The sequence below is a fragment of the Canis lupus genome, chromosome 4, assembly GCF_048164855.1.
Source record: "Canis lupus baileyi chromosome 4, mCanLup2.hap1, whole genome shotgun sequence".
Taxonomy (NCBI): domain Eukaryota; kingdom Metazoa; phylum Chordata; class Mammalia; order Carnivora; family Canidae; genus Canis; species Canis lupus.
In genome coordinates this window covers 76,122,507-76,142,001 of record NC_132841.1, presented here as the reverse complement: position 1 = coordinate 76,142,001, position 19,495 = coordinate 76,122,507, and the positions used below count along the sequence as shown (strand labels likewise).

The 19,495-nt window shown below is 42.6% G+C and overlaps 1 protein-coding gene across 6 annotated transcripts in view; it reads left to right on the top strand.

The window, feature by feature from the left end:
• The window catches only part of PDZD2 (PDZ domain containing 2), a 358,704-nt gene that overhangs the window by 319,269 nt on the left and 19,940 nt on the right, over positions 1–19,495 (top strand). For all 6 annotated transcript variants that reach the window (XM_072824997.1, XM_072824996.1, XM_072824998.1 and 3 more), the window contains 8 exons: positions 2,045–2,118; positions 2,259–2,484; positions 4,097–4,214; positions 6,015–6,147; positions 11,260–11,341; positions 12,925–12,959; positions 13,704–13,860; positions 15,138–15,934. In XM_072824997.1, coding sequence (XP_072681098.1) covers positions 2,045–2,118; positions 2,259–2,484; positions 4,097–4,214; positions 6,015–6,147; positions 11,260–11,341; positions 12,925–12,959; positions 13,704–13,860; positions 15,138–15,934 — 1,622 coding nt within the window. The remainder of the gene's footprint in view (positions 1–2,044; positions 2,119–2,258; positions 2,485–4,096; positions 4,215–6,014; positions 6,148–11,259; positions 11,342–12,924; positions 12,960–13,703; positions 13,861–15,137; positions 15,935–19,495) is intronic.

Here is a 19,495-nt window from a genome sequence, read left to right as displayed (position 1 = left end):
CCTAGGGGCAGCCCGGGTGGCTCAGCGGTTCAGCGCCACCTTCAGCCCAGGGCTTGATCCTGGGGAACGGGGATCGAGTCCCACGTCGGGCTCCCTGCATGGAGCCTGCTTCTCCCTCTGCCTGTGTCTCTGCCTCTCTCTCTCTCTGTGTCTCTCATGAATTAATGGATAAAATCTTAAAAAAAAATATCTACTCTCCTAGAAATTTTCAGCTGGACAGCACACTACTGCTAACTATGGTCACCATGCTGGACATTAGATGCCCAGAACCTATTCTTGAGTCCTGATTTTTTTCCTCCCTTCTTAACACACTCCCTTCCTGAAATGATTAAATCACACTATTTGTAGTTACCTTCAGAAATACTATGACTGATCAGTCCAGTTGACCCAAATTATAGATACTGTTATGTTCTGCTGACTTTTTTTTTAGCTAGTAAGAGTCCACTGGAGTCTCCTTTTTCTAGGCAGAGCTACCCTAGGAGCCCATATGCTAATGATAAGACGTGACCAGGCTTATTTTGATGGACAGAATATTTATTTCTCTCTCTCTTAGAGGAAGAATTAACTCCCAGGTGATATTTGTGTCTAGTTTCAGAACGATGTAAAATTCTAACAGCATTTTTATAATGGACATGCCATGTGTTCATTTGATTGAAATTCATCCTGCAATACTGGTAGAATGGAGAAAAATGGAGGAAAAATCAGTAGTTGGTAAAGATTAATGGCACTTGATTCTCCTAAATACTATTTTTTCATACGTGTTCATTTACAATAAAGATAAGTCATTGGAATGGATTTTCAGCATGTAGAATGATCTTTTAAAAATCTTGTATAGGAAAAAAAAAATCTTGTATAGGGATTTTTAAGAGCATGAGCAATCATTTTAATGACCATATCCTTTTCCCGTGTGGAAGCAAACCAAAAACCTCACCTAGTTAGGTGACTATTTTTAAACGGATTATTTCACTTATTTTATAACTTCTGTAATTGCGTTAAAGAGAAAGCATATAACAAACGCATGGGGTACGGCTACATTTTCAAGCTCCTCTACGGGATTCCTTTAATGGGATACACAGTGTGCTCCTGGTTTTAGCTCCCCATGAGAGGTGAAAAGGTGTGTTATGCTTATTTGCACTTTGTTGTAGGTAAGGGAGGTCACTCTTTCGTTCCGCACTGCTGTATGGAATTCATCTGTTCTCTCAGAGGCCCCTTTATAATGTTTTTGACGAACAGTTTTTCCAAAAAATAGACCATGTTACAAGAGTACAAACCAAAAACTAACTCTGATAAGTCAACAGGATGTCCTAGTTCTTTTATATTCCCAGCAGACACTGTCAACAGCTGGAAAAATGACCTGACTGTACATTCTTGGGGTTGAAGATGAGGATGAGTCCAGGATAGTTTGAGAGAGAGAGAGAATGAAAGAGCAACTTGGCATTAGCCCACAATAGTCTCTTAGATAGAAACATGTAGTAATCGACCAACTTGATGCCTGAGAACCTGGAACAGCATCAAGAAGACCAGGCATCTAGACTATTTCTGGAGGCAGGGCTGCCATTCTTAAGTAACATCTCAGAAGTGTTTTGTTTTGTGTTGTGTTGTGTTGCCTCTGTTAGTAAAACCATTTTCCACATCTCATGATGATTCCCCAAGCTCAAAACTCTTTCTTTTTGCGAATATAGAAGTGGCTTTGTCTTCACATGTAGCTGTATTGCCAACAGGCTTAAGTTTTTAAACAAACACTATAAGGAAAGACTTAGGACTCGTTATTGCTCGTTAAAGCTTAGGACACCTATTATCAAACTTGGCAATGGCTAAAGAATAGTCTTGATACTTCCCCTAGTTGTTTTCATTAAAGATGGAGGTACAGAAATACTGTGAAAGAATATGCATTGTTATTAGTTGTCCCATTTTGTGAAATTCCTGGGAGCTAAACTAATGAAAGCACTTCGGAACAATAAAAATCATTTTATAGAATTGTAAATCAGGTACCATATGCTATCCTCTTCTAAATGTTAATGTAATTCTCCTGTTTGGTCACTAGGGGATGAAATCCTCGACGTAAATGGAATACCAATAAAGGGCTTGACGTTCCAGGAAGCCATTCATACCTTTAAGGTAACAACATTCTTATTTAGCTCTTTTGTTTTATTTTTCTTCCTTTATTTCCTTCTGGTTTGGGTTTGAGATTTTTTTCCCCCCACCCTTCGACCTAGGAACAGTCTGAATGTTGTAGCCCTCCTCTCTTGTATTTTCAGCAAATCCGGAGTGGATTATTTGTCTTAACGGTACGCACAAAGTTACTGAGCCCAAGCCTCACGCCCTGCTCAACGCCCACACACATGAGCAGATCCAGCTCCCCAAACTTCAACACCAGTGGGGGCAGCTCAGCAACAGGCTCAGATGAAGGCAGTTCTTCGTCCCTGGGTCGGAAGGCCCCTGGGCCCAAGGACAGAATCGTCATGGAAGTAACACTCAACAAAGGTGATACCAGCACTTCCTCACTTTCATCGTATTCTCTCGTGTAACAATGTGTAATCTCTTCTTAGGTTAACGTTTTATACTTTTTCTAGGAATTGTTCCTTTGGAACAATCTGCTGCCAACAATGTATGGTATTCTCTAAATGGACAGTGGGATCAAAAGTAGAGATTTTAGCCCTTTTAATAAAGTGAAAAGAAGTTACCACTAGCACAAAGCCTTTTAAGCTCTCCCCTGATGAATCCTGGATGAATCACTGAGTGTCAGAAACTCCTGTAAAATAATAACAAAAGTCAAAAAAATCACAGACTAGCTTAATTCCAGGGCTAATATAAAATTGTATTTATTTATTTATTTATTTATTTATTTATTTATTTATTTTCAAAGATTTTATTTATTTATTCATGAGAGACACACGGGGATGGGGGGGGGGGCAGAGACACAGGCAGAGGCAGAAGCAGGCTCCATGCAGGGAGCCCGACGTGGGATTCGATCCCGGGTCTCCAGGATCAGGCCCTGGGCTGAAGGTGGCACTAAACCTCTGAGCCACCCAGGCTGCCCTAATATAAAATTTTAAGGAACAAGGGCGTCTGGGTGGCTCAATCAAGCATCTGCCTTTGGCTCAGATCATTATCCTGGGGTCCTGGGATTGAGCCCCACATCGACTTCGACTCCTCCCCGCTCCGTGGGGAGTCTGCCTTTCCCACTCCCTCTTCCACTTCCCCTCCCCTTATTCATGCACTCACTTTTTCTGCCTCTCAAATAAATAAAAAATATTTTTAAAAATTTTAAAGAACAAGAGATTATAGTTAATATAGTTAACAACTAAAAATTGTGGGTCTTCCTCAATTCCTGCTACTTTTCATCTCTCTTTCCTTTTTCTCTATACCAACTACAGAAATATGATGAGCAATTAAGTAACCAAGAGATTAGTTGCTTAAAAAAGGCAAGTGAAAGAAAACCTAAAATTGTGTATCTAGAATAAAAAAATTGGAGCCCCTGGCTGGATGGAGTGCACGACTCTTGATCTTGGGGTTGTAAGTCACATATAGCCCCACATTGGGTGTAGAGATTACTTAAAGTCTTTAAAAAAAAATTATATATATATATATATATATATATATATATATATATATATATATTACTTTGACTCTGCCTATTTCCAAAAACAGATTGGAAGAGGCTCTTTAGACTAAGCAGAGAGCGGACTACTGAATAACTCATAGGCCATAGTTAGCTCCTGGTTCTGCTACAGACTCATTTCGCTTACAGAGTATGATGGTGTTGGGGCCCCTGGGTGGCCCAGTGGTTGAGTGTCTGCCTTTGGCTCGGGTCATGATCCTGGGGTTCCAGAATCAAGTCCTGAACCAGGCTCCCCAGCAGGGAGCCTGCTTCTCCCTCTGCCTGTGTCTCTGCCCCTCTCCTCTCTCTCTGTGTCTCATGAATACATAAATAAATAATATTTTTTAAAAAGAATATGATGTTGACAAAAGCAAGATTTACATTCTGAGTCTGGTCAAAAATAAAGAGTTATTGGTCTAAATATACATTAATGCAGGTTCAAATCACTTATACTTTTTTAAAAATTTTGTGTTCTCTGTCCGATGCCTGTCACAGAGCCGAGAGTTGGATTAGGCATTGGTGCCTGCTGCCTGGCTCTAGAGAACAGCCCTCCTGGTATCTACATTCACAGCCTGGCCCCGGGATCAGTGGCCAAGATGGAGAGCAATCTGAGGTTCGTTGTAAACCTGATAGTGTGGGCTTCTGGTGTGCTCATGAATTTATGAATTAATGTACATGTAAGGTATCTGCCCTATTACATCCTTTATGAGATTCTAAACTTTTGTATTATTTGCAGTAATATAGCCAAGATTACAATTAATAGCATTTCCAGGGCACCTGGGCGGCTCAGTCTGTTAAGCATCTACCTTTGGCTCAGGTCATGGTCCCAGGGTTCTGGGATCAAGTACCACATTGGGCTCCCTGCTCAGCAGGGAGTATGCTTCTCTATCTGCCTCTGCTTGTGCTCTCTCTCTCTCTCTCAAATACATAAATAAAAATCTTTTTTAAAAAGTATTTCTGAAGGTGAAAGGCTAATCTAAATAAAATCGGATTGAACTCTGGATATTGGCTTCCCTGTTTTGATCTATTTGGACTCAGAAGTTCAGTTTCAGAAACTTGACAAAATACAACTCTATATAGATATCTATGGTCATCTAAGTATTTTCTTTCATGTTTATATTCATTTATGTAAAATTCATATGTGACGCTGGGAAGCGCTCATAACCATTCAGAATCACTGGATACGAAAGAGTCCCCAAATCATGCCGTTCAACAGAAGGCCTTTATTATTAAGTATAATCTCTTAAACCTTTCCTGTTGTTTCATTCCTTTTTGAGTGATGTTGTCTAGATGCCTATTGTCTGAAATCACTGCATGTCTGATTTCTCAATCCAGATAGTTGAGTTGTAGCACGAGTATTCTGTTTATACAAGAGATGGCTAGGTGTTCTGTTATATAGTAATTGCAATGGGTCTGCGCCCACCTAAACTTCACAGGAATGTACACATATTGCATAAAACACCCTGTGCAAACAGTATCACCTTTCTCCCTCGTAACTTCTAAGTCCTTGAGCAGTTGAGAAATTGGCAAAATGACATTCCTTAAGGTTGCCATTTTGGGGCTCTGTTAATAGATTATATTATGTTTTTAGTTAATCATCAGAATGAATTTCCATACAAAAAAAAAATTCAGCAAATCATCCAAAGTACATTAAAGAAAATATACTTTTAGAACCCCAGGAAAAAAATCCTTTAATGACATCCCAAGATGATGTTTCTTCCTTGAATGGTTCCATATGTCTGGAGCCTGCCAAATGAACATTCTTCAAACCCCACATAAAGAGTCTTTGTTCTCTCTAACTGAGTTCTCTGCCTATAATTTCAAGTCAAAATGGGCATCTTGTCCCCAATTTCTCATTTGTTCAAATTTGAAACGTTTTTACAAATTCTTGGGTAACCTTTGAGCTTCAGATATTTCCTCCTCAAATTATATTACAATAATCATTTCAAGATGGTAGGAAAAAAGAAAATGATGGTGGCCAGGGGCCTATCTTGTGGTGATCAAAAGGTAGACAGACCTGAGTTCAACAGTGTGTGACATCAGGGTGACCTCTCTGAGCCTGGGGCCTTATCTGAAAAATAGGAATAATAATACCTGTTCAAAGTATTGCTATGTAAATTGCTTTGTATGGTGCCTGGTTTATACTCAAGAAATGATGATCCCTGCTATTGTCCCATTATCAACTTTATTGCTTCTGAAAATGCAGCTAGATATGCATGCTGGCTTTGTCAATTTAATGTCTAATGTATTTATATGAATGTGTTGCTTGTTTAGCCACATGCAAAGATGAAAGGATGCCATATGCTTGTTTAAGGCATTCAGAAAAGATTTCATATTATAAACCTCTCCCAGAAGGAGATCTTGTAAAAAGCTAGCTGTTACCACAGAGTGTTGGTCATGTTGCCCTCCCTAGCCGCGGAGATCAAATCCTGGAAGTGAATTCAGTCAACGTCCGCCATGCTGCTTTAAGCAAGGTCCATACCATCCTGAGCAAATGCCCTCCAGGACCCGTTCGCCTTGTCATCGGCCGGCACCCTAATCCAAAGGTGAAGTATTTCATATTATTCTGAGTATAGCTAGTATATTATGTTTTTAGTTAATCATCAGAATGAATTTCCATACCAAAAAAAATTCTAGCAAATCATCCAGGTGTGGATGTAGGTGTGGCTGTTTGTCCTGTAGCGGTGACACACATATTCCTATGATGATGCACGCTCTTTGGTGAGACAGTTTATACAAGAATAACTTTCATTCCCATGTCGGCTGGGCATGGGAATCATTAGCTTGTGGTCACACGATGGCCAAATAACTGATACACATGGGAAACAAATCACTAATCTGGACTTCTTCGTCTTCACACTCTTAGAAATTTTATTAGAAAATTTTGGCATTGTTATTTGTGAATATAAAATGTGGTAGAAGGTAAGAGTACTGGGTTCTGAATAAGTCCCAGCTGGTTGTTTCATCTCTGGTAAGATACTTAACCTTTCTGGGTTTCTGCATCAAGAAGATCTGAAAGCATTGGACTAAATGATCTGCCCAGGCCATCCTCGACCTGAGCAGAACACTTCTGTAATGAAGGGTTAAGCGCCTACTAGTTTTTTTTTTTCTTTTGCATCAGTAGCACATTGTTGAACTTACAGATAATCATAGCCTCTGTATCCTTGGCCTTGGCTGATATTTGGTTGTATCTTTTCTATACATAAGGAGTCGCTTTTAATTTTTTTAGGTTAATCAGAGGCCACTTCAGCAAATTTGACTCTACCGGCATTCAGCACTATTTTTGCTGTTTTGAGTACTTATTGTAAAAATCTTTTTAAATTAGCCTGTCTCTAATATTGCAATCATATTGTATTTTTTCCAAATTTAACCTTTTCCTTTCAACAACTCAAAATGCTCCTTAAGAACATTAGCTCTTTGGGACACCTGGGTGGCTCAGTCAGTTGGGTGTCTGCCTTCAGCTCAGGTCATGATCCCAGGGTCCTGGGATGGAGCCCCAAGTCGGGTTCCCTGCTCAGCAGGGAGTCTGCTTCTCCCTCTCCCTCTGCCTGCCGCTCCCCCTGCTTGTGCTCTCTCTTTTTCTCTCTCTGTCAAATAAGTAAGTAAAATCTTAAAAAAAAAAAAAAGAAAAGAACATTAACTCTTTTTATGTCTGTCGTCTGACCACCTCTTGTGTGTCCTTTGTACTATTATATCCTAAATGGGCCCACGCTGCTGTGCTTGATGGACTCGTATGCCATTTTTGAGACTAAGAAGTCTGTGCAGAGAGACCTTGTGGGTCTTCCCATGTCTGAGATTTCTTTAGTATGTTAATTTTATGGGATCATCTTTAGTGTCCCAGGAGTTCTGTTGTCCTGGTTCCCCACAGTGCTGGGACAACGGCTGCCATTAGACTGATTCAAAGTCAACTCCGCTACTATTTTTTTCCCAGATTGTTTTTTCTTATCTATATGCATTCTCATCTATGTCTTAAATAAAACTTCTTGAATATCATTAATATAACATCAAGTCCTGCTTCTACCTATTTCCATATTTTCTACTTGTCACTTCCTATTTTTCTCCTTTCTGTTTTGTAGTCCTGATACTTTCCCTTACAACCTATTCTGCTTTATCTCCCTGCTGTCACCATGGCTCTCTACGGGTCATTTTTAACAGTATTTTGCTTCATACTCACATCTAGAGTGGTCATGGCTCCTTCCTCCAGGGTCCTCTCTTGGATTCCATCACCTGCTTGGCCATACCTCCTCCCCGCTTCCCCCTTGAGAAGCAGTCCAGTAAGCTGGGGCTGACCTACCACATCCCTCAGCAACATTATAAAAAATTAAGTTCTCAGTGGTTTGCAGTCATTGGCTTCAAGGCATGTCTGACTTCAAAATCCATTCCAGCACAGCACAGGTTATGATTTGTTTGGAGGTCTGCTTCATCTCAGCCCAAAAGCATCTGCCTAATTTGCCAATACAATCAAACATCAAAATGGCATTTCAGTGCAAAACATAATAATCCTGGACTGGTGGTCTGTGATCCTGTTGAATACAGGTTGATTCATGTTTCCAGCCACAGTAATACGGTCGTTGTGATGGTGTTGGAGATACATCCAGCAAAACCAGATTTCAGTATTTGTTTAACTAGATTTCACATTTCTTCCTAGGTAAACATGGTGTTTTTAGTTGTAATATCATACTATATTTTTCTTTTGGTCAAGATTCCACTTTATATTTAATGTATTTTTATACCACTCACCCCGACATTTCATGCCAGTAGTACGTTTTGATACCAAATGTATGTGCTTCCTTAGTTTTCATGTTGTTCCAATAGAAATACCACAGGGATTTTCTTTTCTTCTGTTTCTCATAATGACTGGAGCAGTGGCTGCCCAACTGGGATATTCAAAGCCTCCAGGTCTAGACAAGCTAAGATTTGGACTTGCTGGAGGAAGGTCATAGGGGTCCATTTTTAACTGGTACTGGGGCTCTCAGCATGAATAGAATTATCCAGGAAATCTTTCACTTGTCTCAAATCCCAACCATTTTTTCTCCACTCAGACAAACAGTTGCAAATATTGAAAGTCTAATGTCAAGAAAAATTTGCAACCACTGTCTAAGCTGATATTTTCTCTCACTCATTTATACAAAATTATTCTTTGCTTTATGAAGTATGTGTTTGTGTAAGTATATATGGCTGTGAGCATGTATGTGTCTGTGTTTTATTTCCTGTGAGGCCTACTAGAAAGTATTACGTAAGCATGATGTGATTATGATTTATCTGTTAAGTTAAAATGTAATGCTGAATCCTGTGTAGCTTTATTTGCTTATTAAGACAAATTGTTACCTTGTCCAAATATTATTTATGCTAAATGTTATTTCTCTACACAAAATTACCATTCTAAGTTCATAGTATTCTTACCTTTAAAAAAGAAACTCAGTGAAAGTTATGTAATTGTCTTTTAAAATATCTCATAATGGGGATCCCTGGGTGGCTCAGTGGTTTAGTGCCTGCCTTTGGCCCAGGACATGATCCTGGAGTCCTGGGATCAAGTCCCACATCAGGCTCCCTGCATGAAACCTGCTTCTCCCTCTGTCTGTCTCTCTGCCTCTCTCTCTCATGAATAAATAAATTTTAAAAATCTTAAAAAAAAAAAACCACTTTAAAAAATAAAAACTAAAATAAAAATAAAATATCTCATAATTAAGCATTTATCAGGCTTTTAAATTTTTCTTCCATGAATAATGACAATTATGGATAACTAAGGGGGAAAAAATCCATGACTTTACCATAATAACAATAAATATAGAAAGAAAAGAGTTATAAAATGACTATTTTTAAAATTTCATTGTAAAAATTGATCCAAATAAGAATCATCAATGATGCTAAAACCATTAAGTAAAAATATACTGGGGAGTAGGATATTGATGTTGTCTCAAGCTGTCTCCTCACAGATGTCTCACTGATGAATAAGAAAAAAAAAATCCAGTGAAGAAATCTGGTGGAACTCTATCCTAACAAGTGGCCAGAGTTATCACCAGTTATGAAACATGGAATAGTGACCCTGAGTACCTCACAGAAGCACTGAAAAGGAAACAGTTTTTGTAGTTTTTCTGCCAAAAAAATACATAATCTAAATCTCAGCATGAAGAAACTATCAAACAAATCCTAATTGAGTGTTTGATTGTCCTGGGTTTCTTCCAAAATATCAGTATTGTGACAAAGAAAGGCTAGGCTCAGCAGTGTTTTGAATTATTATTTGAATAATTTGTATTATTTGACATGACAAATAGACCCTGAAAATTTTTATAAAGCATTACCATGCAAAGGTGTCGGTTGGTGACAATCTACAAAGATCCACAAGATAAGGAGCTTGCACCAGAATGCAAATCAATTACATCATCATGTACACTACTCAGTTTAGTGGACATTTTTCCCCAGCAAAACATTGTTGGCGAAAGAAACTGAATGTTAAAAAAGAAAAAAAAAAAAAAGAAAGAAACTGAGTGTTGATAAGCATTCTGGAGGAAAAACCTATCTCATCACAAGCTGCCATCAAACTTCCTATGAGCTACTCCCATCTACAGACACGCTGAATAGCATTTCTGAAGGGTGGTATTAGGACAGTTGGCTAAATGGAAATATGAAATGTAAATTAGTCATTTGCGTCAATGTTAAATTTCCTGGAATGGTAATAGTACCAGGGTTATTGAAGAGAATGTTCTTGTTTTTAGGAGATACATGCTAAAATATTTATGGGTGAAGGTTCATGATGTCTGCAACTAACTCCCAAAAGGTTTAGTAAAAAATTAAACAAGGATGCCTGAGTGGCTCAGTGGTTGAGCATCTGCCTTTGGCCCAGGGCATGATCCTGGGGTCCAGGGATCCAGTCCCACATTGGGCTCCCTGCTTGGAGCCTACTCCTCTCTCTGCCTCTCTCTCTCTCTCTGTGTCTCTCATGAATTAATAAATAAAATCTAAATAAATAAACAAACAAACAAACTGTGTGTGTGTTAAGAAAGAGCATGAGTGGGATGCCTGGATGGCTCAGTCAGTTCAGCGTCCAACTCCCGGTTTTAGCTCGGGTCATGATCTCGCGGTCATGGATTCGAGCCGCTGCACTGGGCTCCACGCTCAGCATGGAGTCTGCTTCAGATTCTCTCTCCCTCTCCCTCTCCCTCTCCTTCTCCTCCTGCTCATGCACTTTCTTTCTCCCCCCGCCCCAAAATAAACAAAATCTCTTTAAAAAAAAAAAAAAAGCATGAGTGTAAATGTGGCAGTGTTTAAAAAAATAATAGTGAAGAGTATACTCCTCTTGTGCTACTCTTACAAGCTTTATGTAGGTTTGAAATTGTTTAAATCAAGGAACAAAAGAAGTGAGTGTTTTAGAGAGAGGTGGGTACCAGCCATGTGGTTGGTACCTGTAGCACCTGAGTGCCTTAGTGAATTTGGGGACCAGCTGAAGGTCTTGCTTCAAATGCATTTGTTGGAAGTGATCGGCTAACCCAGCTCTCCTTACGTGCCCTGGATTATTGCTTCTGAGGATGGTCATAATCTTCGATGCTGTGGTTTCCCTCTTTATCTGTACTCAGCCTCTGACTCGGGTCCTAACTACTTTGATTGGGGAAGGAGAAATAAATAAAACCATCTAATTTGTGCTTTCTGCTGAAAAACAGGTTTCCGAGCAGGAAATGGATTTAGTGATCGCACGCAGCACTTATCAGGAGAGCAAAGAGGCCAGCTCCTCTCCTGGCTCAGGTACCGTATTTGTACATCTTCGTTCCACATTCAGAAGAGCTTCTCAGGAAGCTCCCCCAGGAGCCCTGCCCCGTGCAGTGCTGTTGGGCTCTTTGTCATTATCGGGTTTGCCAGAAGTTGTTGTCAGGGAGATCTCATGCTTTCTCCTAGCTGCTACTTTTTATTGCTGCCGTTATTTACTGCACTTTATAGTACAGTTCTAATTATGCATGCTCCTCACACTATGAGATAATTTGCAAAAATGAGTTAACAGCATTTCATGTGTTTATGTGCAATTCATCTGAAACGTTCTAGGTAAAAATGAAGCAACACCAAAATATCGGTTGTTTGATAGACGGAGTGATCTCCGTTCCAAAGCCTGGGGTTTCTTTACGTGAACTAAAAGTTCCCACCCAGTATGGCAGCCTTCCTTTAATGATTAGTAGATATTTTTTGAAGTTTCAACTGAAGAAGGGTAGCAGAAGCTCCCCAAATCATGATTTCCCCCTTCTTTTTTTGTTTTTAAAGATTTTATTTATTTATTCATGAGGGGTGATTTCCCCCTTCTTAAGGGGAAAGTTTGAGCAGAGAAGCATTGAGATAGTAGGAATTTCTGATAAGTCTTATGTGTGAAACATTGCGTTGAGTTTTAAAAGTAATGTTTCCAGTAGAATGGAAATCCAGAGACTCTGCAAACATGTCTCAACTCAAGATATTACTGATGTCAACACTGATGCTGGGAGAGAAAAAGGAACTGAGACATAAGTTACTGGTTGTCAGAGGAAAAGGAAGGCATAGGATTTTTTGGCAACCATGTAATACCCCGATTATTTGCATCCGTAATTAATACATTTCAAGTGGGCACAGCCATAATGGGCTCCTTATTCACCCAACGCCTTCTCCTGACCTGCCTACAAGCCGTCCCCTCATAATCCCCACATACCCACTCAATCATCTAGGAAGGATTTTCTTAAGCTACCAACTTCATGCGGACGATCTTTTTGCTCATGGCATATAATTGAAAGTTTCAATGCCGAATCTTTTCATCTTTCTACTAAAAACCGAGATAGGCATTCAGCCCTCCCCCCAGCTCCTTCATGAGTTCCTTGCGTGATGTTTCTTTGTTCATTGATCCTTCAGTCCATTCAGTGGCTACCACTGAGTACTTCTGAGATCCAGGTGCCGTGCTGAGCGTTGTGGGGTCAGATCAGTGAAGGTCTCAGCCTTACAGATAAATAGTTGAGGAAGGGAGATGAGGAGCATCCACTCATAATTAAACTGTGTTATGGAGACTGGTGTATGGGTTGTATAAAATACTTTTAAGGTTCCAAGGAAGTTACCCCAACCGGGATCGTCACGGAGGCAGTAGCTCCAAGTGAGGGCCTGAAGCATGAGCAGAACCGTGGGAGGTGGGCTGGAGGGGGGCTCCCGTGCCCAGGTTGAGTGCATGCATGTCTGCACCTGTGCGCATAGCCCATCGATGTCAGCCGAGCAAAGAGGGGCTAATATGTTTGGCTCCTTCTTTCGTAGTGAAAAAAGTGAGCCTGTTTGTTGGGAGGTGAGCTTTGCCATTTTGACATTATGGTGAATTTTCTCTCCAACAGGTACCCCCCTGAAGAGTCCCTCTCTGGCAAAAAAGGTGAGTCAAGGCACACAGCTGCCTCACTCGGCTGGCCCATGAATCAGTCCCTGGGGCCCCACAAGTGCAGCCTGAGGGCCCAGCCCATGGTTTTGTCCATGAGTCATTTTATCCACTCTACACAGACGATGACAATGATGCTAATTTGAGAACAAATACAAAAATGTGTTTCTTTTCTTAAATGCTCATCTAAGAAAAGAACAGAGCAACAAAATAAAAGAACTGAGCTGCAGTTTAAAAAATAATTTTCAAACTGTTCCATACTCAAGGGCTCCCCAGTTGGCTTTCGGGGAGGACCTGTGACTTTATGGAGCCTGGAGTATTTCCCAGCTGGCGATTCCTCAATCCCAGCGGATCAGAGCACAGGATTCAGACCCCCCCCTTCTCCGTTCCATCGCTAGCCTGAACCAGTGGCTTGGAATGTCATTCTATCTTCCTATCTCTTCCCCCAGTGTTTTTCCTGGGATGGCTGATATGTTGCTGCTGTGGCATTTCTGACCATCGCTAAACAGTTGGCCAAAAAAAAAAAAATCTCTTAACATTGTCTGGCAGCAACCGCTGCCTTTTTCATTAGTTGTTTAATTTAGCCATCCTAAAGTAAGTGGAAGTGGGTGTCTACTACGGCCACTGTTGCAGATGACCAGGGATTACAGCCAAGTGTTCTCGGAAAGCTGGGAATTCCCGTTTCAGACCATGAGCCCCCGGCAGGCCTTCCTCATCATCCAGCACCTTCTCCCCCAACAGGACGCCCTGATTACTGAAGCTGAAGCCTCCCACTACTTCGCCCACGGTGTCCCCGGCTCCCTGTCAGACTTCGTGGTGGCCGGCTCCGAGGACGAGGATCCGCCAGGCGGTGGCTGCGGCGCCTCCGAGGACAGTGGCCTGCCACCCAGCACCCCTGGTAAGCAGTGGCTGTGTCCCACCCCGGGCCGCGTCGCGTTCCGTAGCAGGTGGTCTCACATGAACAGGGAACTGGGAACCAGGCTTTGGGTTGAGGACAAGCCCCCTGTCTGCGTGGCCGAAATTCCCAATCTACCTTCGGAAAGTGCAGCCCACCACTGGTGACTGGCCCCGGTCCCGGGGTGGAGGGAGGGAGCGCCCGTCCTGTGGCCTGATGGTTGGAGGTGGCCACGCTGGGCAGCCTGTAGACGCGACTCACGTAGGTAGCATCGTCGTGAAGTTTATGGCGTGAAGGCAGGTTGGCAACCTGCGGCCTTCTGGTTCAGGGGAACCCTGGCCAAATTGCAGGTCCCGCCCCTCACCAGGCCCTACCTTCATTCTTTTTTAGAAGACAGTGAGTGGAAGATTCAGAACCCCTAGGAGACAAATACTCTCAAACAGTTGGTTTTGAATCTCCTGAACGGTGCTCCCACTAGAGTATGAGAGAACGATCTGATGTGCACCACACTGATTCCTCGGGCTTCTGCTCGTGTGGTTGGCTTTCTCTTTTTTTTTCTTTTTTAACTTCTGATGTCCGCACAAGAACATCCCTGTGCAGACTTGGCCACTCTGTCTGTCATTTGGAACAGCCGACAAGCTTACCCTTCTCTCGGCCAGAGGCATTTCAAGGTGCGAGCTCATGTGCAAAATATGAAGAGTTTGCTGAGCAGCACAAGCTTTCCCTCCTCCCAGCTTGGAATTTACGTAGATTAGAATCTCAGAAGATCATAATCTTCCCTGTACCACACTCTAGGAGCTACCTGTACCAAGCCCCCCATCTTTGCAAATGAAGGAAGGGCCTCGTGTGATAAGAAGGTCCAGGCATGCGAGGCTTGGCCTCCCAGCATCCTCCTAGAGGGGACTTCCCAGCAGCAGCATCTAGTTTGAACCCCAGCAGCGTATTAGACATCAGGGGGCTGAATTAAACATTTCTGTCTCTAGAAAGCGTACATGTTTAAGCTAAACAATCCAGAGGTTGAGTAAAAAATGAATGAATGAATCAATGAATGAATGAATGAATGAATGAATGCAAGCAAACAAAAAGGGAAGCCAGTCATCCACTCTGGGCAAATCCCAAGAAGCCGGATCATTTAAGCCTGGTGTTCAGTGGCCAGAGGATGAATAGCTGGCAGCGGCGAACATGGGAATGCTCCTATGTAAGAGGGAGGTTAAATGATAAAACCAGGCCAGACGGGAAACCCTATTTCATTTGGCTATTTCTTTCCCCATCCCCACCAGCTCCCAGGGAACCAGGAAAACCCAGGGCCAACAGCCTCGTGTCGCTAGGAAGCCAGCGGTCCTCTGGGCTCTTCCACAAGCAGGTGACGATTGCCAGACAAACCAGTCTCCCTGGGAGCCCCCAGGCCCTCCGAAACCCTCTCCTCCGCCAGAGGAGGGTGGGCTGCTATGACACCGACGACGCCAGTGATGAGGAAGAGTTTGACGGTGAAGGGGACTGCATTTCCCTCCCAGGGACCCTCTCTGGTCCCAGCAGGCCTCTGACAGAGGACAGCTCTAGGCACGTCCTGATGACCTCTTCCAAGGCCACGGGTCTCAACAACCAGGGTGAACATCCCCAGAAAACAATGGTCAGCAAGGCCTCCTCGGTGCCTCTCTTTGGCAGCTCCCTGAGCTTAGAGGAGAGGGTCCCAGAGGGCGTGGGGGACACTCCTTCCCGTGCTGCCCACCTGCTGGCCTCTGCAGAAGCTGCCAAGGGTGGCTCTGGGTGCCCAAGGAGGAAGGAATTATCAGGATCGAGGAGTTCACCCAAATTGGAATGCAAAGCCGATACCAGCACCCAGTGTCTGGTGAACACAGATACCCCCAGGCTCCCACAGCAGAAGAATGACAACCTGGGGTCCAGGCACAAACCAGTGGCCAGGGTCAGCCCACACCACAAGAGGCCCGAGGCTGACGCCAGGCCCAGCAACCCAGAGACAGCGGACCTGACTGATGGAGCCGATGACCCATGTGTCCAGGCCACTCCCGTCAAAGAGATCAGGACTGGTTTTCAGCCAGGCGGAACTGCGGAGAAGGTAATTGCTTTCCTCTTCGTAAGTTGGGCCTGGGGTGTATGAGAAAACAGAGGGCAACCTGCCTGGAGGGGTGGTGGGAGGCTCGTCTTTCAGCAGTCATTCGTTTCCCTTCTCGGACGGCTCGGAGCCTGTATATCTGCGGGCTGGTGGGGGACCCAGGGATCAAGCCATGGATCGTCCTGTCAGAAGACGAAGTCACTCTTACCTGGACACGGGGCCATGGTGGATGAGGGAAGGGCAGCGGGAGGCTGGTGAAGAACACTGGGTCGGCTCCCCTGACGAGTTGGGTGACCACTGGGGCAAGTTACGGAGTCCTGGTGAGCTGCAGTTGTCTGGACCATTGAGGACGGAGCGCTCTCTCCCCAGAGCTGAGGCGACCATCAAACACAGGCTGACCGTGCTTCTCTCCAGCTCATGAGGTTCTGAGCGATCCTTATTTTTTCAGACTTTCTACGATGATTATGTGTAATCAAAGCTACTCATACCCTTGTTGTGAGAATCACATGAAATAATGGGTGTGCATTATTAGAAACCGATCACGCACTGGGGCACCTGGCTGGCTCAGTCGGCGGAGCATGTGCCTCTCCATCTCAGGGTTGTAAGTTCGAGCCCCATTGTGGGTGTAGAGATCACTTAAAAATAGAATCTTAAAAAGAAAAAGAAACTTAGAATGCACCACTTTAGATACAAGTCCATATTATTTATGTTCTGACTTGGTTACGCATACACTAGAACGACCCAGAATTGTCAAATTGCTCGTTTTTAATCACTATACATACCTCCACTTAGGCAAGGAGAGAGTAAGAGAAACTAATGTTGTTTACAATCTCAACATAAGTAGTTTCTCTCTGAGGCGGTTGTAAGTCCACATTTGTAAAGATGCACGTTCAAGTGGTTTATGCAAACATACGTGTAAACAGACGTAGAAAATATGAAGTCATAAAAACTATATTAGGCAGAAGGGATTTTTGTTAACTGTATAGAAAAAGTAGAAACACACATCTTTCTTCATCCTCCTAAAAAGTGTTATTACTTCCAACTAGCGTGTGTGTGTGTGTGTTTTTTTTTTTTAAGATTTTATTTATTTGAGAGAGAAAGAGAGCGAGCACGGGTGAGGGGAGGGGCAGAGAGAGAGAGAGAAGCTGACTCCCCACTGAGCAGGGAGCCTGACTTGGCTTCCCATCCCAGGACCCCGGGATCATGACCTGAGCCAAAGGCAGAGGTTAACCAACTGAGCTAGTCAGGTGCCCCTAGCATATGTGCTTTATTTATTTTTATTTTTTATTTTTTTATTCTAATTTTTTTTTTTTTTGCATATGTGCTTTAAAACACAACATTTATTTAGGAGGTTAACCCCCTCTTTGAAAAAGTATCCTCAGCCAGTTTTGGATAACTATAGAAAACTATTTAACAGGGGTTCGATTCATAATAACATATAGAGAGCTTTTGTCATTGTGAATGAGTATTTCCAAGAAGAATTTGTTTTTCAAGAAGAATTTTGAGAAGCACTTAAAACTTTTGCAGAAAAGTTTTAACTCTTCTCATAAAAAATTTAGCTGAAAAATATTTCATTTATTCATGAGAAAGAAAATAAACTGCATTGCCATTAAGTATTTACCTTCAAATATTGGAATCTTGAAAAAATGTTTGATAAGTAAGTTGTCTTCCACAGTTTTTATTTAATACTTTTTAAATTGAGATGAACATCACATAACATAAAATTCAACATTTTAAAATTCAGTTCAGCTCTCTTCTCTGCTGCCATCTTTGGACCATTTTATGACTCCGTAACTCAGAGGGTGAATTTCAAATCAATCTGATTTAACTTCTTAGTGAGATGTTTTTTTGTTTTGTTTTGTTTTTTTACAGTAGGTTTTAGAAGAAGGGAGGATAAAGTAATTGACACTTGGCTGAAGTGAAATTTTGAAATATTAAATGTCAATTTCATTTATCCAGAGGAGTCCTAGCCCTAAGTACCAAACCGAGGAGCTGATCCTACGGTCTTGGATATCACCATGCAGTGTAAACATAATAATATCTTACATCTATACAACCTTTCGTGGGCTGCATGTGGTTTTTATTTTTTTTAATTTTTTATTTATTTATGATAGTCACAGAGAGAGAGAGAGAGAGGCAGAGACACAGGCAGAGGGAGAAGCAGGCTCCATGCACCGGGAGCCCGATGTGGGATTCGATCCCGGGTCTCCAGGATCGCGCCCTGGGCCAAAGGCAGGCGCTAAACTGCTGCACCACCCAGGGATCCCTGCATGTGGCTTTTAGAATGGCTCATGTAATCATCTTATTGAAAACTATGAGGGGCACCTGGGTGGCTCAGCCAGTTAAGCGTCTGATTCTTGATTTTTGGCTCAGGTCAGGATCCCGGAGTGCTGGGACGGAGCCTGCATTGGGCCCCCTGCTCAGCGGGGAGTCTGCTTCTCCCTCTACCCCTCCCCCTGCTCGTGCTAGCTCTCTCTCTCTCTCTCTCTCTCTCTCTCACACACACACACACACACACACTCTCACTCTCTCAAATAAATAAAATCTTTAAATTAAAAAAAGAAAAGTTGGGACCCCTGGATGGCTCAGCAGTTGAGCCTCTGCCTTTGGCTCAGGGCGTGATCCTGGAGTCCCGGGATCGAGTCCCACATCGGGCTCCTTACAGGGATCCTGCTTCTCCCTCTGACTGTGTCTCTGCCTCTGTCTCTCTCTGTGTCTCTCATGAATAAATAAATAAAATCTTTAAAAAAAAATGAAACTCTACGAGTTAGGGTAAATCTTATCCCCATTTTGTCCCCAATTTTCTACAGTGGTAAAATGCTCGTAACGAAAGTATACGGTTCAGTGGTATATGCTCGTAATGTGCGACCATCACCACCATCGCCAGAACTCTTCATCTTGTGAAATGGAAACTCCATACCCCTTATACAATAACCCCCCATTCCCCTCCCAGCAGCCCCTAGAAGCCACCCCTCTACTGTCATATCTCTGGTGACGACTCTCAGTACCTCATATAAATGAAATCAGATAGTATTTGTCTTCTCGTGCCTGGCTTATTTCACTTCACATAATGTCCTCAAGGTTCATCCCTACCGTAGCATGTGTCAGAATTTCCTTCCTCTTTAAGGCTGAGTAATATTCCACGGTGTGTCTGTTGCGTATTTTGCTTAGCCATTCATGTATCAATGGTGACTTGAACTGCTTCCATATTTTAGCTATTGCGAATAGCGCTGCTATAAACGTGGGAGTACGCAGATCTCTTAGAGAACCTGCTTTCACTTCCTCTGGGTATATACCCAGAAGTGTGATATCTGGATCATATGCTATTTCTATTTTTATTTTTTTGAGGATACTCTATAGTGTTTTCCAGAGTGGCTGTACCATTTCCCATTCCCGCCAGCAAGTTTCCAGTTTCTCTGTATCTTCGCCAACACCTGTTATTTCTGTTTTGGATCATAGCCACCTTTGTGGGGGTGACAGGACGTCTCCGTGTGATTCTGATTCGCATTTCCCCGATCACCCTCATTTCAAAGTTGAGAAAACTGAAGCTTAGGAAGAGTGACA